We start from the raw sequence: 27855 nt of genomic DNA on the forward strand, positions 1-27855 counted from the left end.
ACTTAGGAACACTCACACGGCCCGTGCTCCTCAGGGCTTCTCGGTTATTTCTTTACCATTTTGCAGTTCCTGCTTAATGTATTTCTCCTAGCATGAAGGGATGGGGAAAAACGAACTTCTTTTTTATTCTTTCTCTTCTTTCCTGTAAGAAAAAATTGGGGTTTTGTGATTATTAATGATTATTAAAATGCCAAATTGCTCCAAGAAAATCCATACATGAGAGGCAACATGTCTGATGTGCCACCTCAGAGTATGCTGCATTTTAAACTGTTTTGACCGTTACCTTCCTATGTTCTGTTCTAGCAAAAAAGTATGTATTAGAGAAGTCATAAAAAAAAATTACAATTCTGCTAAGGCAGAGATTGTTGGGGATCCTCAATGTCTGCAATTTACAGTCTGCTTTATGGAGACAGTTGTCAGTACAGCCGTGCTAATTACTGTCAGTACAGTTTGATAAAATGTGCTTATTAAAAATATGCAAAACAGGAGGCAGAGACAGGTGCTTCTGTGAGCTCAAGGCCAGCCTTGGTCTTCAGGACATCCAGGGGTACGCAGTAAGACCCTAAAAACCCGAAAATCCAATCAATGAATCATATAAATTTGCAAGACATGCTTTCAGCCTGAGTATGGAGGTTCAACAAAACTAGTTTGTACGGGAATGGCACACAAGGACTGTGACTCTGATGATCTAAAAAGAGAAATAAATACAAGGAAGGGTTGTGAGGACATCTAAATTCATTTTCATTCTGACGAAGTAAGAAAAAAATGAGAAAAAGTTCTTTAAAATGTTGTAATTACTGTGTGTATGTGTGTGCACGTGGGTGTGTCAGTTTGTGTGTGGGTGTATATATGAATGTGTATGAATGTGTGTGTGTGTGTAGATGTGGTGTGCTTGCATGCGGATATGTGATTTTGTGTGTGTTGTGTGTCTGTGTATGTGTGTGCGCACGCACATGCATGGGTGTGGGGCAGTGAGTATAGCACATGTGCCACAATGCATACGGACCTCGGCGGACAACTTGTGGGCTATGTATAGGTCTCAGGAATTGGACACAGGTGTCCCTGAGGCCCAGTGGCTAAGGACCTTTACCCACTGAGCCATATCTTTGGCCCAGAACATTTTTAATAATTTAAAAGTAATAGGTACTGTTACTGTTGGGTTTAGGTATATGTGCATTTCTGCTTATAAAACAAAAAAGGTACAAAGTTAATTGACAGGTTTCAGGTGCATTCTGGCATTTAGCATTCTGATAACCTACTCCTCCTCTTTTCAGTTGTTTTTGGGGCTCTTGGCCCACTCTCGTCTGCACCTGTCTCTGACGTGTCTATGTGCTTCCAGCATCCAATAAGAGAGCTTTCTCTCTGCTCCTTCATCTCCGGAGAAGAGATCCACTAATTCTAGAGGCTCTTCTCTTGCCAGGGGCTATGCAGTGCCATAATGAAGACTAATGGGTGTGGAAAGGTCAGGACCTGAAAGAGTGTACTGACATATTATGTCCAACAGAGGGCAGCAGAGGGCTGCTGAACTGGAAGCAGTCCAGGGCTTCTGGAGAAAAGCAAGCAATTCAGAAGTCAGAGATTCCAGGGCTATAAGGCGGTCGAGTAATTCGAGGGCCAAGTGCTCACTTCCCTGGTGACGGTGGGAGATTCGAGACACCTGATGAACAGTCAGTATGGGTTTGATATTTAATAACTGCTGTTTGTTGTCTGTCTAACTTTACAACCAGGAAAAAACGAGAAAAGGCGTGAGCAGCAGGAGCGCAATCCCACCTGGCTTCCGAGCCCACATTCTGCCCTGTGCCCTATGGCAAGCCAGCGATCTGCCCCCAGAGCTCAGCTCAGCTTCCCCCTCTTCAGAGCCCCCCACTCCTGACTTCACACTTCTTATGCCCCACTTGTGGCGTACCCGGGAATTAATGGACATGCCAATGGTTCCAGATCTCTTATTGGATCAGCAAGTTACAGCCTAACGGGTAAATCTGCAATAGCAGACACACTGCCCAGCTACTACAGACTTCAGCGCTGGCAGCACCAGAAATCCTATCTGGCCCTTGTCAGAGGAGGAGCAGCCAAGCTGTGTACTGTCTCATTCCCTGTGGTAACCCAGGTATCTAGAGCTTGACGCAGGATAGGAGGTCAGTAAATGCTTGTTGATGGTAACATTTAATTGGCTCTAAATGGTATAGCTGACTTTTGTCTTTGTTTGGTTTAATGGCTTATTTTGATTTTTCTTTATGTTCATGAGTGTTTGCCTGCATGTATGTATGTGCACCACATGTTTTTGTCTTTTTATTTCAACAAAGAATGTTTCTGAATGGAGTGTGGTGACTCCTGCCTATAAACCCAGCACTGAGGGAGTCCAGGCAGGAAGATTCTAAGTTACCACCACATTAGACTTCACAGTAAGGTCCCACCTCAAAGACAAATTTGACCCAAAGTGAGAAGGATGATTTGTGAAAGGCCCTGCACCAGAGAGCGCTGTCCTTCTCCTTCCTTTGATGACCAATCCCCGAGGATCCCTTATTTTGATGTCACTAGCTACTAGAAGGCGACAGGACTGTGTTACCGAGCTTCTGAAGGTCCTGTTTACTACGGCTAGGTGGAGACTCCTCTTCCATAAGACGGCGCAGCCTGTCGATTCCCTGGAGTAACCAGTCGCTGATGTATTCAATCTTCTCATCTCGGTACTGTAGCTTCAACACCAGACTCTTAATTTTTTGCAAAGTGTCTTCTCCAGTGCCCAACAGTTCCTTAAAGAAATAGCATTTGGGGTGTGCGCATACCAATTACAACAGAATGAGTAACATTCCGCGTGGTTGTTTCCAGAAGTAATGTTCTGTATGAAAGACTGTTATTTGCCACACAGAGTAACTTTTAGGACTATGAAGAGGCAGGGTTCAAAGCAAACTACCTGATTCCTCTCCTACCTACAGTGAGGCAGGATGGGGAGGCTGAAAGGCTGGTAAGATACAGAGTGAGCCTAGAGCTTATAGCACAGCCTGAAAACTAGGTGTGTTGTATGTGAGTTTGCAAAGACAAAGAAGGGATGAAAAGAGAGGGAAGAGGAAGAAGCAGGGAAGGGTGGAGGGACTGCCTGCCTGCCTGTGACACTGAGCGGTCCTATAAGAAGGTAATTTCCGAAAGGGCTAAGATCTCAAGGTAATGTTTGGCACATGGATAGGATGGGACACCACCCTGGCATCCTTCTGCATTTTAACAATTCTGTCCATATATACGTAAGTACATACCAGTTATATGCACACACACACACAACACACACACCCACACCTACGCATTCACACACACCTTTAAATGGTAGATGAATTCCTTTCGAGACATGATATGCAAAAAGCACCCTACCTTAATTATGATCTGAAATTCTGTCAGCAGATCTGTGTACTGTGCTGAAATAAGGAAATGCAATGGTCACTAAAACAACATTAGTATTTTGTTTCAAGAGAAGGTATCAGATCCCTTACAGCTGGAACTATAGGCAACTTCAAACTTCCTAATATGGGTGCTAGAAACTAAACTCCAGTCCTCTGAAAGAATGGCAGTGCTCCTGCCTGCTGAGCCATCTATCCAGCCCCACTTTGAGATACGTATTATAGCAGAATGCCTCATTGGCTCAAGGCAGTTCAGAAGGATGGTTTGTCAGACAGTGATGTGATGGTCACTGCAGGGAAATCAAACCCAGACCACAGCAGCACTGCATCCTACACCTACGCAGATGACTAAATGACAATGCTCTCCATACACTCGGTTTTTCAAGTGTTGGTGAGGATCTAGAGCAGGTTCTCTTCCACATCATGAGTTGGATGAGAAAGTTGAATAATGACCGCAAGCTAGCCGTTTCTTAAAAGGTACCAGACACTAGCCACACAGCACAGCCATCCCATCTCTAAGTATTGCCTAGGAAATCATTGTTTAAAATCCAGAAAAATGCTTCCAAACAAATGTCCCTAGTTTTTGATGTATGAGGAACAAGGTGGATGTCCTTTGACTGCTGAACAGATGATGTGTGTGTGTGTGTGTGTGTGTGTGTGTGTGTGTGTGTGTGTGTGACCTATACTGCTGCACTGTGCCAGAGGGGAGGCAACCCAGGACTTAAGAAAGCACAGAGGTGAAGCTTGTGTGTGTGTTGTTTTGAGACAGGTTACAACTCGAGTCCAGGCTGACATGGAGCTTACTTTGTAGTCCAGACTAGTTTTTTAACTCAGACCAACCCCTCTATTTCAGCCTTCTAAGTGGAATTATAGGTGTGAGTTCCCACACCTAGCTTCATGAAGAAATTATAAAAATCCGTTTTGTAGGGCCAAAGAAACCAGGAGGAGAAGTTCACGTACAGTGTCATTTCTTTTTAATTATTACTGTTAGAAGGCAGATAGGTGGCTTCCAGAGACTGGAGGAGGGATAAAAGGCCAACTGAAAAGGGACAGGTGGCAGGAAATACCTGACAAAAGGGACTTAAGGAAGGGAACAATGTGGGTGTCTCTTGGTGCGCTGTGGTGTCGTGAGCAGCTGTCTGTAGTAAAGGGGTTGTGTGGTAGAGATCCCCATGCACCTTGGTAGTTTGGGCAGCAGTGAATACAGAATGAGATCAGGGATGGTCGTAACCTTTATATCTCTGTTCCTAAGGCCCTACTTCCATCAGCCGGGGCCTCACCTCCCAAAGGTTCTACAGCCCACCTCGTAGGACCACAAACTCAACACAGGCCAGTGAAGAGCATTCCAGACTTAAACTATGGCCAGATGCCACGACGAAGCTGTTCTACACTTTGCTGTGGTGGCAGTGGCTGCCGGAGTATGTATAGTCCTCAAAATTCATTGACCTTAAGATAGACGCATTTCATTATATGCAAACTAATAAAACGGATTTGAACAAGAACAAAGCTGTACGGAAAAGTGACACATTACTTACAGTGCTGAGCTATCAGTTGCCAAGAGAGGTCACCTGAGTTCTGCACGGTTACTGTTTGCTTTGCCGTGTATTCTTTGGTTTGTTTCTTCAGGTAGGCGAGATACTGGAAAGGAAAGGGACAGGACTGCTCAGCACCTGCTTTCTGTGCACCGAGTTACAGAAATGTCTATTTAGTCATTCGCCAATGTGTATTGATGTCTCGTGGTGCCACCGACTGTTCTACTGTGACAATGTCCATTCCAGGGAGGAGACAAAGGGTCCTACTTTCTTTTTATTTCAGCAGAAAAATAAATAAACATGGTGTTTTGGATATGACTCTACGCAGTAAGAGGTTAAAAGACCTGTCCAAAGGCTTCATATCTACAAGAAAAGTGGTCCTTATGCAAAAATGTACCAATAGAAATTCTCATCCTTTTAGTAAAGGTGAGATATTGTCTCCCTATGAGGAGAGGCTAATGGCACAGTTCAATAGGTGCATAAAATTCCCCCCAAGTATGTCAAAGGTTGTCAGCATGATGTGTTGTGTGGATGAGGGTTACGGAGGCAGGTGGGGGCCAAAGCTCTTTAGAGTACATGCATCCTTCTGAAAACGATCATCTTTTATGCTGCTGTTTTAGCCCTTACAAGCAAAGCGTGGGAGGTTGCTGGGATGACCCTTGACATTTAACAGACAGAATAAATCCCACAGAGAGGTGACTGTCTTTCCTCGGTGGCCTTGGATAAGGCAGTGGCCAGATCATTTTTGTCAGGCTCTTATGAAAAGATTCCCCTCCCCCAGTAGCTATTAACAAGTTCTGAAAGAAAACCAGACTCTTGTCATCTAAAAGGTACGTAGTGTATTATCTGACTTTTGAAATCATTGTGAGCACTGAATGAAACTATGTCCCACAACTCTTGAGACACTGGTATAGACCCTAACTTCAAGGTTTTCATGGTTGAGGGGGCTCATAAAAAAAAAAAAACATTTCTTTTAATCTCTCAGTTTACAAATGAAGCCACATTCACCTTGTAGACAATAAGGACAGTGGATCCAAGGAGTGACAGACCCTAACTCATGTCTTTCGAACAAGGGAATATTATACTGTCTGGCCATGGATTATGAAATATAGAAATTATGTTCTAATAAAAACTGTTGGATCCAACAGTTCTGATCATTAAAGTGAGTGTGAATTTAATTATTGAACACATCATTATAAAAAATTAAAATAAGTATAAACAGGGAAGCCCTTAAAATTATTGTTCATAAATTGAGGTTGTAGTTTTACGTATTAAATGAACAAATGTCTGCTGTGGGATTGATGGTACAGACAACTTAATTCTTCAACTAGACAAAGAATGCCTTGACACAAAGTTTACAAACAAGGAATTCATTTGTAACAGTACATAGCAAGGTGTCCTCTCTTCAATCGTCAAGGGATGCAGATCTGTAGGACAGCCATGCTCACCTCCACCAGAGCGCGTGAACCGAAAGAGACAGTTCTCCTGATGCCAAGGAGACTAATCTGTCTGCAGGTCTTGCCATCACATTAATAATAGGCCTTGAGACCATTGAAAACTGGATTCTTAATCTGCGTCCTATTGGGCACTCAGCCTGTTAATGGTTAACCTGCTTTATTTTTTTAATTGAACAACTTTATTTAAAAAAAAACAGAGATAAATGTAGAGATTTTAAAAACATTTTTGCAAAGAAGTATATGAATACATTTTTGTCAGTACTTGATTTTTTTTTTAAAGGCTTGATAATATGCCTTAAAATCTTACTAGTTACAATGAGCATAAAGTACATGTAAAACAAGATGTAGCCTGGAAATAGTCAAAGTTTTCTTGGTGTGTAAAGATTAAGCATAATGATTTTTCATTTTTTTTAATTTTTTATTTTTTGGCCTTTGTTTTTCTTGAACTTCATATAGTCTGTGAGTTGTTTCTGGGGTGTTCAGAACTTTCTGGGGTTAGTATCCAATTATCAGTGACTGCATATTATGTCTATTCTTTTGTGACTGGGTTACCTCACTCAGGATGATATTCTCTAGATGAATCCATTTTCTTAAGAATTTTATAAAGTCATTGTTTCTGATAGCTGAGTAGTACTCCATTGTGTAAATGTACCATGATTTTTGTATCCATACTGAAGGACTTCTGGGTTCCTTCCAGCTTCTGGCTATTATAAATAGGGCTGCTATGAACATTGTGGTGCATGTATCTTTGTTGTATGTTGGAGCCTCTCTGGGTTATATGCCCAGAAGTGGAATAACTGAGTCTTCAGGTAGTACTATATCCAATTTTCCGAGGAATTGCCAGACTGATTTCCAGGGTGGTTGTACCAGTTTACAATCCTGCCAACAGTGGAGAAGTGTTCCTCTTTCTCCACATCCTCGCCAGCATCTGCTGTCATCTGAATTTTTTATCTTAGCCATTCTGACTGGTGTGAAGTGGAATCTCAGGGTTGTTTTGATTTGCATTTCCCTGATGACTAAGGATGTCAAGCACTTCCTTAGATGCTTCTCAGCCATTCTATATTCCTCAATTGAAAACTTTTTGATTAGCTCTGTACCCCATTTTTTAATAGGATTGTTTGATTCTCTGGTGTCTAACTTCTTGACTTCTTTGTATACCTTGAATATTAGGCCTCTATCAGATGTGGGGTTGGTAAAGATCTTTTCCCAATCTGTTGGTTGCCGTTTTGTTTTCTTGATAATGTCCTTAGCCTTACAGAAACTTTGCAATCTCATTAAGTCCCATTTGTCAATCTTTGACCTTAGAGCACGAGCCATTGGTGTTCTGTTCAGGAAATTTTCTCTGTGCCTATGTGTTGTAAGGTTTTCCCTACTTTCTCTTCTAATAATTTCAGTGTACCTGGTTTAATGTGGAGATCTTTGATCCACTTACACTTGAGTTTTGTACAAGGAGGTAAGAACGGATATATTTTCATTCTTCTCCATGCTGAGTGCCAGTTGGACCAACACCATTTGTTGAAGAGGCTGTCCTTTTTCCATTGAATGTTTATAACTCCTTTGTCAAAAATCAGGTGACCATATATGTGAGGGCTCATTTCTGGATCTTCTATTCTATTCCATTGATCCACGTGCCTATTTCTGTATCAGTACCATGCAGTTTTTAACACAATTGCCTTGTAATATAGCTTGAGGTCAGGGATGGTGATTCCTGCAGATGTTTTCTTGTTGTTGAGGATGGATTTCGCTATTCTAGGTATTTTGTTATTCCAGATAAAATTGCACATTGTTCTTTCCAATTCTATGAAGAATTGGGTTGAAATTTTGATGGGGATTGCATTGAATCTGTAGATTGCTTTTGGTAGGATGGACATTTTTACAATGTTGATCCTTCCAGTCCATGAGCATGGGGGAATCTTTCCATTTTCTGATATCTTCCTTGATTTCCTTCTTCAGAGTTTTGAGGTTCTCATATAGGTCCTCCACTTGCTTAGTTAGAGTCACACCAAGGTGTTTCATATTATTTCTGACTATTGTGAAGGGTATCTTTTCCCCAATTTCTTTCTCCACATGTTTGTCCTTTGAGAAGAAGAAGGCTACTGATTTGTTTGAGTTAATTTTATATCCAGCCCCTTTGCTGAACTTGTTTATCAGCTGTAGAAGTTCTCTGGTGGAATTTTTGGGGTCACTTACATACACTAGCATGTTATCTGAAAACAGTGATATTTTTACTTCTTCCTTTGCAATTTGTATCCCTTTTATTTCCTTTTGCTGTCTAATTGCGCTGGCCAGGACTTCCAGTACTATGTTGAATAGGTAGGGGGAGAGTGGGCAGCCTTGTCTAGTCCCTGATTTTTGTGGCATTGCTTTAAGTTTCTCGCCATTAAGTTTGATGTTGGCTATTGGTTTGTTGTATAATGCTTTTATTATGTTTAGGTATGGACCTTGAATTCCTGTTCTTCCCAAGACTTTTAACCTGAAGGGGTGTTGAATTTTGTCAAATGCTTTCTCAGCATTTAGTGAGATGGCCATGTAGTTTTTTTCTTTGAGTTTGTTTACATGGTGGATTACATTGATGGATTTCTGTATATTAAGCCAACCCTGCATCCTAGCGATGAAGCCTACTTGATCATGGTGAATGATCATTTTTGATGTGTTCTTGGATTTGGTTTGCAAGGATTTTGTTGAGTATTTTTGCATTAAAGTACATAAGTAAGATTGGTTTGAAGTTCTCTTTCCTTGTAGGCTCTTTGTGTGATTTAGAAACAAGGGTTATTGTGAAAAATGAGTTAGGTAGTATTCCATGTGACTCTATTTTGTGGGATAGTTTGGAGCACTCAGAGCTATGAGTTTTCCTCTCAATGCTGCTTTCATTGCATCCCATAGGTTTGGGTATGTTGTATTTACATTTTCATTAAATTCTAGAAAATCCTTAATTTCTTTCTTTCTTTCTTCTTTGACCATGCTATTGTTTAATAGAGCATTGTTTAGTTTCCATGTGTATATGGGCTTTTTGTTGCCTTTGTTGTTACTAAAGACCAGCCTTAGATCATGGTGATCTGATAAGATGCATGGGCGTATTTCAATCTTCTTATATCTATTGAGGCTTGTTTTGTGACCAAGTATATGATCAGTTTTGGAGAAGGTGCAGTGTGGTGCTGAGAAGAAGGTGTATTCTTTTGTTTTAGAATAAAATGTTCTGTAGATGTCTATTCATTCCAATTGGTTCATAACCTCTCTCTGCTAGTTCAACTGCATCCTTGTTCAATTTCTGTTTCCATGATCTGTCCATTGATGAGAGAGGGGTGTTGAGGTCTCCCACTATTATTGTGTGGGGTACAATGTATTTTTTGAGCTTTAGTAGGGTTTCTTTTATTAATATGGGTGCTCTTGTATTTGGAGCATATATGTTAAGGATTGAGAGTTCCTCCTGACAAATTTTCCCCATAATGGGTAAAAAGTGTCCTTCCTTATCTTTTTTGATAACTTTTGGTTGAAAATCTACTTTATGTGATATTAGAATGGCCACTCCAGCTTGCTTCTTGGGGCTGTTGGCTTGGAAGGTTTTTTCCCAACCTTTTACTCTGAGATAGTGTCTGTCTTTGTCTCTGAGATGAGTTTCCTGTATGCAGCAAAATGCTGGATTCTATTTATGTATCCAATCTGATAGCCTATGTCTTTTTATTGGGGAATTCAGTCCATTTATGTTGGCATATATTAAGGAATAGTGGTTTCTGTTTCCTAAATTTTGCTTTTAGAGGTAGAATAGTGCCTGTGTGTCTTTCTTCTTTTGGTTTTCTTGCTTAGGTATTTTCTTGTTTTTATTAGGATTTTCTTGTTTTTCCCTCCTTGTATTGGGTTTTCCACCTATAATTTGTTGTAGTGCTGGGTTTGTGATCAGATATTGTGTAAATTTAGTTTCGTCCTAGAATATCTTGGTCTCTCCATCTATGGTGGTTGAGAGTTTTGCTGGGTATAGCAGCTTGGGCTGACATGTGTGTTCTCTTAGGGTGTGCATGATGTCTGTCCAGGATCTTCTAGCTTTCATAGTCTCTGTTGAGAAGTTGGGTGTGATTCTGATTGGTCTGGCTTTATATGTTACATGACCTTTTGCCCTTACTGCTTTTAGTATTCTTCCTTTGCTTTGGGCACTTGGCATTGTAACTATTATGTGTCGGGAGGAATTTCTTTTCTTGTCCACTCTATTTGGAGTTCTGTAGGCTTTTTTATGCTCATGGTCATCTCATTTTTAAGGGTAGGGAAGTTTTCTTCTACAATTTTGTTTAAGATATTTACTGTGCCTCTTAGTTGATATTCTTCGCCTTCCTCTATTCCTATTATCCTTAGGTTTGGTCTTCTCATTGTATCCTGCATCTCCTGGACAATTTGGGTTAGGAGCTTTTTGGCTTTGCATCTTCTCTGACTGTTTTGTCTATGTTTTCAATGTTGTCTTTGGCCTCTGAGAATCTCTCTTCCATCTCTTTTAGTCTGTTAGAGATGCTTGCATCTGTGAGTCCAGATTTCTTTTTTAGGTTTTCTACCTCCAGGGTTGTCTCTTTTAGTGTTTTCTTCGTTGTTTCCATTTCCATTTTAAATTCCTCCTTCAATTCCTTTAACTCTTTGGTTCTGTTTTCCTCTAGTTCTTTGATTTTTTTGAGTGTTTTTCGTGTTTCCTCTTTAAAGGCTTCTATTTCTTTATGCTTTTCCTCCCGTTCTTGTTCAAAGATCTTCATCATCATCTTGAGGTATGATTTCAGGTCCCAATCTTCTTTCTCTGGAGTGTTTGGCATTCCACTGTTTGCTGTGATGGGAGAGCTGGGTTCTGATGTTGACAGGTTGTCTTGGTTTCCATTGGGTAAGTTTTTTCACTTTCCTCTTTTCATCTTGTTGTCTGTGGTTATACGTGGTATTGTTGTCAGTGATTGGTTCCCGTCTCTCCTGTGTACCTGGCCTGCATCCCTGGATCTTCGCTATTCCCGGTGGCAAAAGGCCTGAGCATTTGGTCCACATTCATGGGCCTTCTGGGTGGAAAACGCATCCCTATGGCAGAGTTCCTGCTCCCTTGAACCAATGGGGGGGGCACTTTCCGCATGCCTGGCATAGCCTTCTCTATGCCCTGGCTACTTGCAGCGCAATCTCACCAGGCCTCGGTTAACCCGATTTTAGGAGAACAATGCAAACAACTTTATTGTGCCTTGGATTTCCCAGACAATCAGCTTTTTACAACCCAGAGTACATCCATAGCTTTAATCTTAAGCTGTGTTCTCTTCCATGACCTTGACCTGAAATAATATTTGTGTATTGTGGTAATTGTTTTCTGAAAACAGCCAACAGGTTAAAAATAGCTTAGCTATAAACAGATGGTTCATTTGTATCAGAGGATACATGCGGATACAGGCTGATGACATGTTTGAGGTTTGACTGCTATTCTGGGCCAGTTGGGGTCAACAAAGTAACTTCTTCTCTTTTAAAATTCTTTTGAAGACTTCTGTAAAGAATTCCTCATCTATTTCCCATAATGTGTTTTCTGTGTTGTTCAATAAATATAGAGTAAGCTTACTCTATACTATAATTTTTATATAAATTTTATATAAATATACTCTATATTTATTGAACAACACAGTTAGAGATGAGCAGGCCACAGACCAGACAGGCAACAGGGACAAACCAGACACACACAGTAGGTGGGCTAGTGATGGGCTACAGACAGTTGAAAGACATCGGAAAAAACAGAGACCCCAAATCTGGGCATTTAGATTCCTTAATGTGACATTGACACAGGTGAGGTTGTGACTGTTAGAGTACTCACACACTGCTTGTGGGAGGGGCATTCAGTGCAGTTTGTGATCCTGGTGCTCTACACTGGTACAGAAGTTGCACACCCTGTGAGGGACCAGCCTGACTCCATCTCAAAGATGGAAGCCATTTTGTTCTAAGGTCATAATAAGTTCAATTCTGTATTCTGCTAAATTCAAGTTGGCTTGCTTTAACATGCTTCTGAAATTCAATATTCTTCCCACCTTATAGAATTTGATTCCCACCTTGAACATACCCCGATAAGGTAAGATGTTCTGCAAAATAATTTTGGAATGTTTTCAGCTACATTTCTATGTGACCAAAAATCCTCTGGAAATTTCCCAACTCTTGAAAGCATTGCTTTAGCGAGATATCCCTGTCTGACAGAGAACCATCTGTGTTTTGATGCTATTTTTAAAACCCTGCTCTAGGGAGAAATAGCCCTATCTGACAAAAATAAATAAATAAATAAAGCTTATATAATTTGACCAAAGAATTTTTGGTAATGGTCTTCCTCTTGCTCAGTGTAATTAGTACCTAACTTTGCATGTCCAGTTAGGATCCGTACTCAACAGAAATATGTCTGTCTATCAAAACAATTATACTTGAATGGACTTAGGAACAGGGTTAGTTATTTATAGCCAAAAGAAATTCTCCAAAACCCCACTAATAGTACTACAGTACTAAGTACTACAGTCACATGGTGGATGCTACATGGAATGAAGGATCTTGACATTGAACAAAAGCACGTGCACAGATAGCATCCTTCTTAACAGTCAATGTGTGAATCTGGACCAAGCTGATCTCTAGTGGTAGAAGCTGGTACTACGCTTGTAGGGGGAGTTGTGCAGGTGTCTGGGGGGATTTGAAAGACTGGAACGTTCTAAAGTTCATTGCAAGAGTAATTCTCTTTTCTCACGTGCATACTGATCATCCCCAGGATCAGTCTGAACTGCTAGTAAACTGAAGTTCTCATGGACTTACTTCTCTTAATTTTTTATTTTCCTCGAGGAGAAGGGTCAGCTTTTGGTCTTTGATGTAGATTTCATTTTCTAACTTCTTTAGAATTTCAAAATGCTTTTGGTTTTTTCCACTTTCAAGGTCTCGTGAATATTTTATTTCTTGCTTCATATTCTCCTGCCCAAACATAAAAGCCACAGTTATCTCCTAGGGTTCAAAGAGCAGAGCAACAGCATTAGGATGTCCAGCCACAGCCAGAACCGGGTTCTGCATCTACTCCGGAGCCATCCAGCTGACCTTGCCATTATTCCCGCAGAAAGTCCCAAAGGTTGCTTACTAAAAATAACTTATTTATGGACTCTGGTAAGGTTGTGCATGGACCTTAAGTAACACATCCTAGACACTAACATAACTCCACAAAGTGGAATGTGCTTTGATCCTTGAGTGCTTCGCCAAAATGAGGAGGTGCAGAGATTCGCTGAGATTAAAAAAAAAAAAAAAAACATAATGTTCCTAGAAGGTGAAAGTATTTATACTGTGGTGATTTAGTTATGTATTTAGCTACTGTTCATTTGCTTTTGTGACAGGCCGGCCTCAGGAATCACTATGTAGTGGAGGATGACGCTGGACCTCTAATGTTCCCATCTCCACCTCCCAAGGGATGGCATTGCAGCTGTGGGCCACTGGGATAGTCTGTGCACTGTTGATGGAGGATGGCGCGAGCCTGCGCAGCACATCTCAAGCAGGACTCCCCCACCTGACCCACCTCACATCACTAACCCTGGTTCTGAATCATTTATTTGGTAATTTTTCTTACTGATTTCTCTATGGAGTTCTTAATTGTTGTACTGATACAAAGCAATCTCATGGTCTTTATTCATCATATATACCTTATCTGGAGCATCTTATTAAGAAAAAGGAATGTGCTTGAGTGCATGTGTGCATGTGTTGTGTGTGTGTGCTCATGTATGTGTGCGTGTGTGTAGGTGTGCATGTGTGTGCATGTGTATATACATGCATTTGCTTGTGTGTGTGTATTATACTTCCTTGTAATGTATATTTTTTCATATTTTTCATACCCACAGCATATCAAAAATCTTGTTTGATATCTGGATATATCAAAGAATAAGACAATTCCATGTTCAAGTAACCAACTCCACATAAAAAATTTGTAGTACACCAAGAAAACTTTGGACTATTTCCATGTTACGTTTTCTTTTACATATACTTTATGACCATTGTAAATAGTAAGATTTCAATGCATACTATCAAACCTTTAAAAATAATCAAGTACTAACAAAAATATATTCATATATATTTATGCTAAAATGCTTTTAATAATCTGTAAATATATCTCTGTTTTCTTTTATAAATAAAGTTGTAAGGAGAAAGCTCTGTCTTCCTTGATTTCTGCCTACTTACCTTCACAAACCACAGTTCAATCCTCGTCCTATAAGTGTTTAGAGCTCCTCAGTGCTCAATATATATACTTTTTTTGTTTAAACCATTAAGCCTGATTTGTTTCTAGAGGCCCCATCTTTTTAATCTTGGTTGTTAATCTGATGGAATTGAGAGTTATAATTCCCAGAAACTGTGTAGGGCTCACATCGGAGTGTGTCTCGGAGGGCATTTCAGAGATGGCTGGGTCATGAGGATGCTGAGTGAGCGGTGTGCTGAGGGATTGATTCGTTTGCACAGACCATGGAAAGTGATACTGGGTTGGAGGAGATGGGTCTCTGGGGATGTGCTATTGAAGGCTGTGGCTTGGTCCCATCTTCCCATAACCTTTCTTTGCCTTTTAGTGGCCATGATGTAAAAGGCTGACCTCAACCATGCTCCTTCCTTGTCGCTGAAAGCTCAGAAACAGGAAAAGCCAGATAATCATGGACCTCTGAGATCCAACAAACCTTTCCTTCCTTAAGTCTGGTTTCTCAGGTATATAGTGCAGTAGTAAAAAACCACACCCCCTTCCTCTCTCCCTCCAAGTATAAATTGATTACAATTTAAACACGGATATTGTTAGGATAACTTTGATAACAGTTGATTTCATGAAAACCGAGGAAATAGTGCTATTTGCAGATACTAGTGATTCAATTTAAAGAAGAAAGATCTGGGGGCTCTGGATGTGAGGGCGTCCTTTTATCCCAGCTCTCTGGAGCCTAGGGTAGGAGATTTAGGAGTTTCAGTCCAGAACAACTGTGAGAACAACTGTGAGAAAGTCAAGGCCGAAGGACACAGTTCCAGTGGTACAACACCTGCCTAGCACAGGCAAGGCCTGGGAATTCAATCCCAACACTGCAAATTGCACAAAACAGACAACCAAGACAAGTGAGCCACAGTGAGTCTTTACCATGTTTTCTGTACATTTGATGATGTCCTTTCTGTAGCGGAAAATGTAGTTGCTCAATAATCTCTCCTCTTGCTTCCTTGCTGTTGAGAGAGACAGAGACAGAGAGACACAGAGAAAGATAACTGTCCACAAAGTCAGTTTAAAAAACAAACTGTAATCAATGTAAGACAGGCACAGTTTTAATGATCACACTGTGATAAACTATTACTACAATAAAAGGCAGCTAGCTGTTTCCCCAAGCATCTATCTACCCCTGTGTTTGGTTCTTCAGATTCAACCACCTCATCTGTTGTTTTCTTTGTTTTGGTTCTGTATGTGTGAGAGATAGAGAGAAGATGCATGCACTCAAAGGGATGGGAAGGATGCATGCATGTGTGCACTCAAAGGGATGGGAAGGATGCATGCATGTGTGCACTCAAAGGGATGGGAAGGATGCATGCATGTGTGCACTCAAAGGGATAGGAAGGTTGGAAGATGGCATCAAAGCTGTTTCTGGCATTTGAGGAATGCCTGGCTTATTTCACGGGTGCTGTGGTCCTCAGGACGGTGTACCAAATGTTCTTAACTACTGAGCCATCTCCTCCTCCCCCCAACCACTTTTTAAGAAGCACACCTTTAGTTATGCCTCCCACTTAATTCAGTTTTTGTAAACTTTATGCTAATAAGGCTGTGGCTATTTTCATACATTTTCTATTCATATCTTAGCATGACATAGGAAAATTTAACATACTTATTCTGTCTGCAAATTCTCCAGCCCTATATACATACACGCTTGTTTTTTTTTGTTTTTGTTTTCCTTTTAATCTCCTCATAAAATTGTGAGTTTTGCTTTAACATTTTCTTTCTTTTTTTTTTTTTTTTTACTATTCAGACCATCACAACAATGTAAGGATCAGTTGCTAGTGAGTCAACTGGCACAATATTTTACACCAAGATTTGCAGCACAATTGTAAAATATGTTCTATTCTTTTCCAGCTACTTTAGAGGAAGGTGACCATTGTCAGTTTCCATTACGAGTTTTGAATCGTTAGTTTTCTTCAGTGGAAGAATCAAATGGTTTCCCTCTGAGTGGCACAAAGCAGTGTGGGGAAAGTAAGTCATTTTTAAAGTACTTTTCATTTTTAATTTTGTGTATAATTGTGTATGAGGCCAGAAGAGGGTTTCGGTTCTCCTGGAGCTGGAATTACAGGCAGTTGTGAGTCACCTGACATGGGTGTTGAAAATCGAAACTGGACCCTCTTCAAGGGTAGTCTGTGTGTGTTCTTAACCACCGACAGCTCTCCAGTCCCGAGGAAATCTTTTCTTTCCTTTCCTTTTCTTTGTCTCTCTCTTCTTGTCTCTTCTCTTCTCTTCTCTTCTCTTCTCTTCTCTTCTCTTCTCTTCTCTTCTCTTCTCTTCTCTTCTTTCCTTCTTTCTTTTTTCTTTTTTTTTTTACTGTTTCAAAAGGCTTTATTTTTACTTGGTCCAAGACTTGGGAGAGCTCCAGGGCGGTTACAAGGCTGCCTAGTGGCTTGAGAGATTCATTCAGGTGGAGGTCCTGAGGTGTCTTGTGCAGGACAGAGGAGGGAACCCCTTGGAAGGCACAGAGGCCTCCTACTCCTGCTTGAGAGGGAGGCGCTCAAAGAGATACTAGCCCTGGGATGCCTGGGGCTCGCCAGTCTGCGCTGGCTGTGGCCCTGCCAGTCTACGGAGGTTGGTCAGGTGGTTGTCCATCTTCTTGTTGAGCTTCACCTCCTTATCCAGGAAAGTGGTTTCCCAAGAAGTCAGAGAGGAGGGTCTGTGCGGGCAGAACCCAGGGCATGCAGATCCAAGAGGGCCTGGCTCAGGTTCTTCTCCATGGTCTTCTGGGTTTTACCCCATTCGTATTGAGATGGCTTCTGCACATTCTGAAGAGGGTATTCCCCCCCACCCCAACTGCAACTTGAGGAGCTGGTGTCCTCTCTTTTCCTAGGCCAATTGGAGGAAGAGGTGGCCTACACCTCCCCCCACCCCGCACTCTCCCAAAGCCACATCACCCGGATCAAAAGAGAAGCCCGGAGAGAGGTAGGTATGAGAGGCCCGCAGGTGCAAGTTGACCAGGCAGTTTACTGCAGCTTCCACTTCCGTGAGAGGTCCTGGCTGATCCAGGGTATGTGGCTGAGAGACAGTGCTGGCTGGTCCAGGAGCCAAAGGCGGAGAGGAGGCTGGAGGATAATAAAATGGGAGTCCCCGAGTCTGTTTCTCCAAACACTGTTGAAGCAAGATACAGATCCAGGGGACCTCCAAGGCGCTGCTCTCCGGAGTAAATGTTTTCAAAAGACAGTCTCAGGTGAAGAATTCCAGTCACTGCCAAGTGTTGTGTCTAGCCATACTTAATAACAATGAAAGTCCTTTACTACTGGTTTCATTACTTGGTTATCTTTCTGATGACTTTTTATGGAAATCAGGATTTTTTTGTTTTTGTTTTTTAATCATAAAATTGGCACGACAGCAGGCAGCACTTCTAGCCAGACAGGGGAAAGGGACCCTGGCGTCTTCCGCCCTCAGCCACATCGGGTGCTCCAGTTTGGAACACCCTGGCCCATTTCTTCGCCAGCATCAAGGGAAAGTAGTTACTCAGTTACAACCCAGAGGAGACTTGCCCTGGAGGCCTGACTGCTGTATTTGTCAACTTTTCAGTTGCTGAATTTCACGGCCCAGAGTCACGGCACTGCCATCTACATGGCACGGAGAGCTTTAAGGCCTCTATGACGTCCTTTCCCATGGGGTCTTCGTTCACACTCCCTTTTCTTTATCTCCCCTTTCCCCAAACCTGCTGAGGCTTACTATCAGATATGTAACAGTCAGCCGATGAGAGATCTTCCTTGCTGGTGACGTGCTTCATGAGCTACAGCTTTACAAGTATGCTTTTATGCACACTGGTGTCCAGTTTCAGTGGAGGGCCGATGCTCAGGAGCTCTGCACAGGTCTTTGAGCAGAAACCATTTAAAGATGCCATGTCTTCCAGACAAAGGAAGGACTGTGGTCCTCCACTTTCTGAATAAAGGCAAAAGCCAAGCATTCTGAACTTTAGGTGCAGAGCTAGGAGGCCACAAACAATTTTTGTATACGATTTTTTATTGAATAAACACAATTATATGTGCATATGTTGTGCTGTGTAATGAAATGCAAAATATGCATACTTACAGATATGGTTCACATCTTCTGAAAGCTCCTATCTCTGATAAGCTTTCTTTATTGCTGACTTAGGGATAGGTTAGTGGGTTGGGGGAGAGGCCTATGTACTTTAGGGGAAAAGAGGAAGTGAGAGGAGGAAAAGGGGGAAGGGAAGGGAAAGAAGGGGAGAAAGGAGAGGGAAATGTCTAAAATATCACCTGAAATGTCACTTTGGAGGACCTTGAGTTTCCTGTTTTTTTCTCTGAAATTCTCTTCTGCTATCTGAAGCTGTGGGAGGGTGTCACCTAGCTCCTCTTCTTTTACTTTGTTAATCTGTATTTCCTTTACGATTAGATCCTTCAAAGAAAGTACAGCCGGTTGAGGAAATGATTTGGGCTGGTTACAGCTTAGAGTAAAGGGGGCATTCTCCAAAGGGGAAGCTCTGACTTCCACTGGGGCAGCTGAGAGAGGAACCTGGCACACATTCCGTATTTAATAGGTAAGTGCTACTTCATTCACTCACCCCGGGACTCTGTCATTCAATCTACAGAAAGGCCGTCAGTTCTGAACCTTTGCTGCTGGGTTTCCATTCCTACTATTTCTGCAGCCAAAGCATGCTTGGCTTACCTATATCATGAAAGATGCCTTTGGCTTACCATATCATGAAAAAGGGCAGTGAAATAGAACACGCCTCTCCAAGAAATGTGGACAATGAAGAAATAACCAAATTTATCACAAGGAACAGAAAGAGGTATGCGGAGGAAAGCATGCAGATACGTTTACTTGCTTGTGCTGGTTGGCGTTTATCAATTTCACACAGGCTGGGGTCATTTGGGAAGACAGACCCTCAGTTGAAAACAGGCCATGACCTGATGTGCATTTTCTTAGCGATTGATTGATGGGTGGGAGGTGTCATCCCTGGACCAGTGATACTGCTTTATATAAAAAAGCAGGCTGAGCAAGGCACTGAGACCTGTTTCTCTATAGCCTCTGTATCAGTTCCTGCCTTGGCCTCCCTCAGTGGACTGTATATGACCTGAGATATTCAAGCTAAACAAACCCTTTCCTGGCCAAGTTGCTTATGGTCAATGTTTTATCAAAGCAATAGAAACCTAACTAAAATATTCATCAAATCAAACTCATGTTTTATTTAGTTCCAAATAGAATAATCATTTCTTTTAGAAAATTAAGAGTAGGTTTATAAATGGAGACTAAAGCAGAGATAACTGGCTGATATTTAATATCTATTCTCTCTTCTTTTAATGACTTGAATTCTGGGTTATAACTGGGCACTTGGATCCCATCTGGAGTTTGGATGTGGGTGTGTCTATAAACAGAAGTGGTGGGTGCTGCTTCTAACCCCTGCCCTCAATGGAAATAGCCCTTTCATCCTTTTCCTGGATGGATACAGATGGGAGTCATCATTTGAACCTCCGTGTCGGCCTTGTGCTGGGGTGCCGAGGATCTCCTATCAGCTCTGTGTTCGTACCATGACCTGAGCCAGTAAAGAGAAATGAAAGTCTACTTTGCTTCCATTGGATGGACACATAAATGGACTTAGTCCCTGCTCTATTGCTGTGAAGAGACAGCATGACCAAGACAACTCTTATCAAGGAAAGCATTTCATTGGAGCCAACTTACAGGTGCAGAGGTTTAGTCTATTATCATTAATGATGGAAGCATGCAGACAGTCGTGGTGCTGGAGAAGGAGCAGAGAGTTCTACATCCAGATGACAGGCAGCAGCAGGAAGAGAAAGAGGCACTGGGCCTGGCTTGAGCATTTGAGCCTCAAAGCCCACCCCCAGTGACTTGCTTTCTCTGACAAGTCCACACCTACTCCAACAAGGCCACACCTCCTATTACTGCCACTCCCTAGTGACCATGCATTCAAATCTATGAGCCCATGGAGTTCATTCCCATTCAAAGCACCACATAAGCACTCCCAAATCAAGAGCAATTCACAGAACTTTGCTCTTGCCCCTACCTGATCTTTCTGAACGATTAACGTCCCACCGAAGTCTATAGTTTCATTTGTTTGTTTGTTGAGACTTTTAAGGAGGCCTAATCTCACCCCAGGCTACTTCAGACAGGTGAGCTACTGTTTCAAGATTATTTTTTATTGATTAACTATACCATAAATTTACCCTGGAATGCACCAACCCTCCCTTGAGCACTCCTTGATCTCAAGTAGAGGTGAAGGTCACACTTGCAAGGGTGCTTTCCAGAGACATCAAAAGCTCTTCACAAGGCCTTTCATTCATCGATGCAGAAACAGACATTAATGTCTTCTTTGGATGCACTGAGTCACAGTTCTCACTGACTTAAGTTAAAGTGATAATAAGCGCACAGCTTGCAGGTCACTGAAGGGGACATGCCTTCTACTCCAGTTCTCTGATAACTCTCTCAGTGCCCAGTTAGAGCCTCCTTATTATAAGCAATGTTGTAAAACAATACTTTGGATATCCCACCTTTCCAGGCTAGTGGGGGCAAGAAACCCAGAGGGTGATTAGCTCTTTCGTGTGCATCTCATTTCTCCATCTCTCTGATAGCATCTCACTCATAGCTTATGTGTTTCCACACAAATTGCCATTAGGACATTGATAAAGAAATCTAGAAAAATAAATATAGGTGTGTTCTTACAATTTAAAAGATATCATGACAAGGAAGCAGAAATGGTATCTCCAGGCCTTAGCACTGAATCGGTTCTGAAAAAGGGCAACATGAACACACATGAGTTCATTCATTCATCTCCATGGTCTGCACAGGGTATCATCACAGGAAACCTTGCACTTGTGGGATCAGGGTGTTGGTATGGGACAGCCAATGAGGATTGAATCTTCTGGCTTTTTCTTCAGCATCTCTGATTCCTGAGCCAAGTGCTTATTCAGCTCAGCAACAATGAGCTCTGACTAGTCCTGAAGGTCTTCACCTCCTGAAATTGGAGCCCTAGAAGGCAGAGGACTGTCCCTGCTTGTGGGTTGTAGCTTATCCTGAGAGTCCTGGTTGGTCTTACTTTCAGTCACTCCCTGTCCATGTGTCTTTCTTAAGGGTTTGCTCTGCAAACTTCAGGTTCTAGAAGGGGGTGTGAAGTCGAGAGCCTCAACAGACTGTGACCAGTCAGCTTCAGAAGATCAAATTCTCTACTGAACAATTTCATGGTAGCTCTCTGTTTCTTGAAGGTCCTACTGAGTTTGTGGGACCCAAAGATGTACAAAGCTTATGGAATACTCTGATAGGTGAATTACAGCAGAGCTCCCATTATTATATCTCCCAGCACATTGCCTGGGAGACAGATAGCACTTCCTAGGTATTTGGAACTTTATATTATGAACCAAACTAATATGCAAGGATGTTTGCCTTAGGAGGTATGCATCAGAGATCTCAATGACAACAGAACTTCTTACTGTTGAGCCTAAGGATCTTGACTTTGAGTCTCATGAGTTTGGAGAGCTCACAGCAGGAGAGAGCAATGGGCCCACAGAGGGTACTTTATGGTTCGTAGATCAGAACCTGAGATTGTTTCATTTCTACCTGCGGATCCGTGAGGCATGAACTGGAGGCAGAGACAGATTTACAGTGTATCTGGGGATACAGGTGGTAATGATCATAATGGTACCTGGGCTGCCATCAGTCAGTCCTTGTCTTTTGTGAACCAGCATGTAGAGACAGACTTGATGTAGAACACAGGCTGCAATTCAAGTGTAAGCACAAGGACCTCTTACAATAAACTTTTAATTGTAGTTAATACTTATTTATTTACTTATTTTCAACACACTGATATTTTTATATCCATAGAAATCTTCTATTTTTTTTTCCTGGTTTAACATGCCCCCTTCCACTGAAGGAAGTTGCCTACCGTGTCAAATGGGGTTCTTTGCCCCTATCTTTGGGATGTTGCAAGGACTGTTCTTATTCTTCCTTCCATGTGGTAGTCTGTTAGTTTTGTAGTAAAGAAGTGTCTGACAGTTTGTGTTTAGTGTATGTGAAGCCCTGGGTTTAGTACCCAGAACATACATACTAGGGTGCTGACCTCTTCTTAATACCTTCAGGTATTTTTTTCTGATTGGTCTGTGTGAAACCTTGTTTCTCACTTAGGTTGCTGCAGAAACTTCCTGGTAATTTCTTGAATCTGACTTTATTTTACTTCATTCTGTTCAATGGAGCAATTTGTGTGATCTTACTTAAATAAAAGCCAACTCATTTTAGAACGCTCCCGTGGCTTCTAAGCCCAAGGAGAGCAAAGGAAAAATTAGAAGTCTGTTATGTGTGGCAGACTCAGGAATCATCACCCAAGGGACTGGTTACCTGAAGCCCAGATGGCTGGTCCCTTCAGGAGTTTCATCAGCTGTCTTGCTAATATTCTGCTCTTGCAGAGAGCAATTCTCAGTCAATGACTGTCCCAGGGCATAGGAGTATAGCCATTTTAGCTCAGGAACACTCTCCTATTGGCTAATTTATCCAGAGCCCTCGCCCACTGAAATGTTGTCAAGTTGTATAATGGCTAAACAGCTTCTGCTGCTCAGGGATTTCACAGAGTTAGTCTGATAAACCTTGGCGATCCTGATGCACTCTCAGCCTCTGCTTTCTGGAGATGACTCTGCCCTTCTCAGAATGCTGGGTCATTCATTTAGCAACACCCAACACTTACTCTTCAGATAGGACCATCCTGCCATAGGACCTCTGGGTCTACAAGTCCTGTGTCTGGAGACAACTACAGATATGGCAAACATCCTTGGCTCCATTGAAGCTAGGATATTCTTTAAATTACTTGCAATAATGTTCAGGTGATTCTGCATTTCTAGCCTGTCCCATACCCCTGCTTGATTTTTCTCTGTAGCACTTATTACTTATGTGCCCCATGTGCTACCTGATCTTGTAAACTTGTTATGTCTGGTCTCTTTTCTCGGTGGTTTAAAAAATACTAATTTGATTATTTTAATTGTGCATATGAATGAGCGTCTATGTACGGGTATGTGTACATGAGCGCTGTTGTCCGTGGAGGCCAGGGGTGTTAGAGCCCCTGAAGCTGGAGTGCAGTCAGTCACGACCCACCTGATGTGAGGGCTGGGAATTGAACTCCACTCCTCTGAAGTAGCAGTGCATTCTCTTAACCACTGAGCCATTTCTCTAGGTACCTCTCTGGAGTATTCAATGTGTTTCTCAGCATCCAGAAGAATGCCAAGGTGCTTGGGGATGCTACAACCAATAGAAGGATGTCACTTGGGAAATGCCCCAGTCAAGTGGAGGACGCTCTCCACCCTGCATTCCCCCTGTTTGTTTCTCAGATGTGCTTTCTTTGTCTTCTCTGTTTCCTGAGCTCTGCCCATTTCTATCTCAAAGAAAGCTGTTTTGTGGCCATCATTTCTGACATTTCTTCTCCAAGCTCTTGTATTTCTCCATGTTGACATCCTATCCTTGTATCTATATTAAATCATATTTTAAATTCATAAAGGAATGTTTGGTCACATTTTAAAAATCCCATTTGTCTCTCTCTTTCAGTTGTTTTTTTCAGGATAGTTTGTTTGGATGACGTATCTTTTAATTTTCAGTCTTCACATTAGAAAGACCTGGCTGTGTTTAGAGTAGGCAAGATAGAAGTGTTTCCACACAGTGGGATGGGGTTGAGGGGAAGTGAGTTCAGAACACAGGAAATTTTTATACTGACAGTTGAGGGCTCTTTGTTTCCTTGATACTGCAAGACTCTCTTTTGCATGCCTGATACTGCAAGACTTTGGCTTGCCTGATACTGTGAGACTCTCTTTGGCATGGCTGATACTGTGAGACTCTCTTTGGCATGGCTGAGACTGTGAGACTCTCTTAGGCATGGCTGAGATTCCTCTGTGAAGTTCGCCAGTTTCAGGAAAGCATGGAGTGGGGTGTGGTCACTTTGAGTTGTAATCGCTGTGATGGCCCCTGAGTAACACTAGTCATCCTTCCATGAATAGTTGGCAAGTGTTTCGTTTTGACAGGAATTGTCACCCACGACTTTAGCATTGAAGGCTTAGTTCCCCAGTGGGCAGTGCTATTACTGGGAGGGGGTATAGAGAGAATAGGGGAGGTGGAACAAGCAGATGGGGTATAGCTGGAGGGAGCAGGTGATGGGTGAATGTGCCCTTCACTGGTGTCTTTTCCTGGTCCCTTCCTGCCCCTCTTTCTTTTTGCATCCTGGCCATGGGGAAGTACTCAACTTTGTTCAACACAGGCTCTTGCAGCCGTGTTGTTTTGTCTCATCACAAAGCTTATAACAATGGGATAAGCCCTGGACGTGAACTACTGAAACCATGAGGAGGTTTTTTTAAAAAATATTTCTTTTTTTAAAAGAATTTATATATTTTATGTATACGAGTACACTGTATTTTCAGACACACCAGAAGACAGTATTAGATCTCATTCCAGATGGTTGTAAACCACTATGTGGTTGCTAGGATATGAACTCAGCACCTCTGGAAGAGCAGTCAGTGCTCTTGACCACTGAGCCATCTCTCCAGGCCCTAAATATTTCTTTCTTTTAAGTCCTTCTTTTATGTGCTCATCACAGCAAAGGAGAGTTAATTAATATGCCTGTTGTAGTTTGAATGAGAAATGTCCCCCACAGACTTGGACATCTGAGTACTTGGTCCCCAGTGTGTGGTGTGAGTTGAGAGGTTTAGGAACAGCCTTCTGCAGGGAGTATATCACTGGAGCGAGCTTTGAGATCTTAACTTAGCCTTGCCCGATTTTCAGACTTTCAGCTTGTTCTTTCTGCTTCCTGCTTGTGGCTGAGAGGTCGCCTCTCAGCTCCCTGCTTCTGCTGCCAGTCACGCCTTCCACCAGAATGGACTCTTTCCCTCTGGAACTGAGAGCTAATTAAACTTGCCTTTTATAAGTTACCGTGGTCATGGTATTCTATCACAGCAATAGAAAAATAAATAATATGATCTCCAACACACTATAAATCAGAACTAAAACAAATGTCAGCATAGTGTATAGCTCTTCACCAACAGTTAGAAAACAGATACTCTGCAGTTTGGATGAAAGTTACATCTGTCTTGAGAATCATACATGTACCTCCTTCTGACCCAAGCCATGAAAAGTCCAATTTTGCTTCTACTCTGGATCTCAGTCTACTTGGCTATTTCTCCAGTGGCTGCCTCCATGACACATGCCCTTGCTAGGACTGACAGTGTGGGGTAAGGAGGCAGTGAGAGGTGGGGAGGCAGTGTAGGTGGGGAGGCAGTGTGGGTTGGGAGGCAGTGTGGGTTGGGAGGCAGTGTGGGTGGGGAGGCAGTCTGGGGTCTATCAGTCTACAGCATCTGGAAGCCTGGATGTGTTCAATGCCTGCTGCCTCTACTTTCTCTAAATCTCTTGATTTACCCTGGGTTGGCTTTTGAAAATTCTTAAGGGATTTTGAGATCTACTCCCGGACATTCTCCCCACTTTACCATGACAGCTCCCACCAGCTTCCGAAACAACTCCACCCTGCCTAGCCGTGTGCATTGTCTGCTGCTTGGCAAAATTTGAATTACATATGGGTGGGTTTTGTTTTGTTTTTAACTCACAAAAGATGCAACCTGTTTCTGTTTCTTTTTCAGAAAAAGAAGAAATGTGCGAAATGGACTGGGGTCTTGCCTTGGTTCATACTGGAAGGTTTATTTTTACGTTTACACAATCATGGTCACACACGCTGTTACTCTCCTCTCACGGAATCCTCCAGAAGCACCTGCCCAAGCAAACCAATGCTTACCTCATACTTGTTTAGTTTTTTGATTAACTTTTTTTCTTTTTTGACATATTCCTTCTCCTCTTCCACTAGCTGCTCTTTAATTTTCTCAATATGGTTCACAAAGCGATTGATCTCCTTCTTTCTACGCTTTGTCTAGTGGAGAGAAATGGGATCCATCATCGCTTGTGCTGTGGTCAGTCTTACATTTCTAAACATCCCGATAAACTGTGGGATGTCTCGGCAAGCGCTGAGGAGGGTGACCTTTTTCCTTTAGCACTTTAGTTGCCCACCAAATCGTATCTAAAGGGATTAGTGGCTGAGTCCAAAAGGTACGCATGGGAGTGACACAGGATGCACAGGGAACAAGGCCCTGCTTCTGTGCCTCAAGAACACACCCTAGGGAACACTAGTACTTAATTTGATGAATCTCTCTTGGACCAGCTAAATGGGTTAACAGGGAAGCGCTCTTGCCCCCAAGCCTGGTGACTTGGGTTTTATTTCTGGGACCCATATAGTGGAGGAAGAAAACCAAACCCTTGAAATTGTCCTCTGCCCTTCACATCACCACATGCTCACACACACATAAATAAATAAATGTAATAAAATAAAAACATTTTAAACATCTGTAGTTAACACATACTAGATGGATAGATCGTAGAGAAAGAAAAATAATAATTCATTCTAAAGAAAAATAACAATTCATTCTAACCACCAAATCGGGAAAAAGTAAATTATCTTTTAGTAAAACAAGGTTTACTTAAATATTGAGGTAGGCATGGCTCATTTCTGTGTGGAAATTACCATAATTCTAAACCCTTTGGGTCCCTTACCTCCTCGAGCAATTGAAGTCGCTTTTCTTCGGCAATCTCAATTTCATTTATAATGTTTTTCAAGGACAGCTTCATCTTATGTAGCCATTGTGCATGTCTTATTTTGGTACAGATTACTCTCCACTGATTTATGACGCTAGAGATGGGAACACAACAGAGTGGCCATCAGTCACAGCGGCACAGAGCTGGCTGCCTCAGCACTGCTGGCAAGCACTGTCCGAGTGAGAGAGGCTTCTGATGCCCGGCAGCACCGGGCAGAAGCCACACCCACAGGGCAGAAGCCACACCCACTGCTCCCCTCTTTCATGCTGAGGATGGAAATGAGGCAGGCTCCAGGGTAGGTGGAGAAAGGAGAGGCATGGGCAGAAATAGTCATGGAATTGCCCAAACTGCTAATGAGAAACTTCAAGGTTTTAGATTCTCAACCTTTTCTCTCTACCACAGCTGTATTTTTAGAGAATGGTAGAAATGTACAATTTGAATTTTATAAATTATAACAATGATAATGGCAGTGCTAACAAAATGTATCTAAGGGCTAGTGAGTGCTTACTGGGTACATTGATCTACATATTTTTGATGGATTGTCTCTGATGATCACAACAAATGTGTGAGGAGGGGGCCACTGTCATTGCCAGATTTATAGTGGGGGCAATGAGAAGAGATTAGCCAAGCCATGGTTAGGACTACTAAGGCAGAGCGGTCCACGTGAA

At 42.1% G+C, this 27855-nt stretch overlaps 1 protein-coding gene across 1 annotated transcript in view; it reads right to left on the reverse strand.

The window, feature by feature from the left end:
- Positions 1–27855, reverse strand: part of CCDC175 (coiled-coil domain containing 175) — a gene marked incomplete at its 5' end in the record, with an annotated part of 82578 nt that overhangs the window by 637 nt on the left and 54086 nt on the right. The window contains 9 exons of the mRNA XM_080912827.1: positions 17–142; positions 2567–2750; positions 3361–3404; positions 4922–5024; positions 13153–13335; positions 15479–15558; positions 18832–18970; positions 26337–26468; positions 27146–27281. Coding sequence (XP_080768953.1) covers positions 45–142; positions 2567–2750; positions 3361–3404; positions 4922–5024; positions 13153–13335; positions 15479–15558; positions 18832–18970; positions 26337–26468; positions 27146–27281 — 1099 coding nt within the window. The 3' untranslated portion in view covers positions 17–44. The remainder of the gene's footprint in view (positions 1–16; positions 143–2566; positions 2751–3360; positions 3405–4921; positions 5025–13152; positions 13336–15478; positions 15559–18831; positions 18971–26336; positions 26469–27145; positions 27282–27855) is intronic.

This window comes from Micromys minutus (genome assembly GCF_963924665.1).
Source record: "Micromys minutus genome assembly, chromosome: 1".
In the NCBI taxonomy this organism is placed as follows: domain Eukaryota; kingdom Metazoa; phylum Chordata; class Mammalia; order Rodentia; family Muridae; genus Micromys; species Micromys minutus.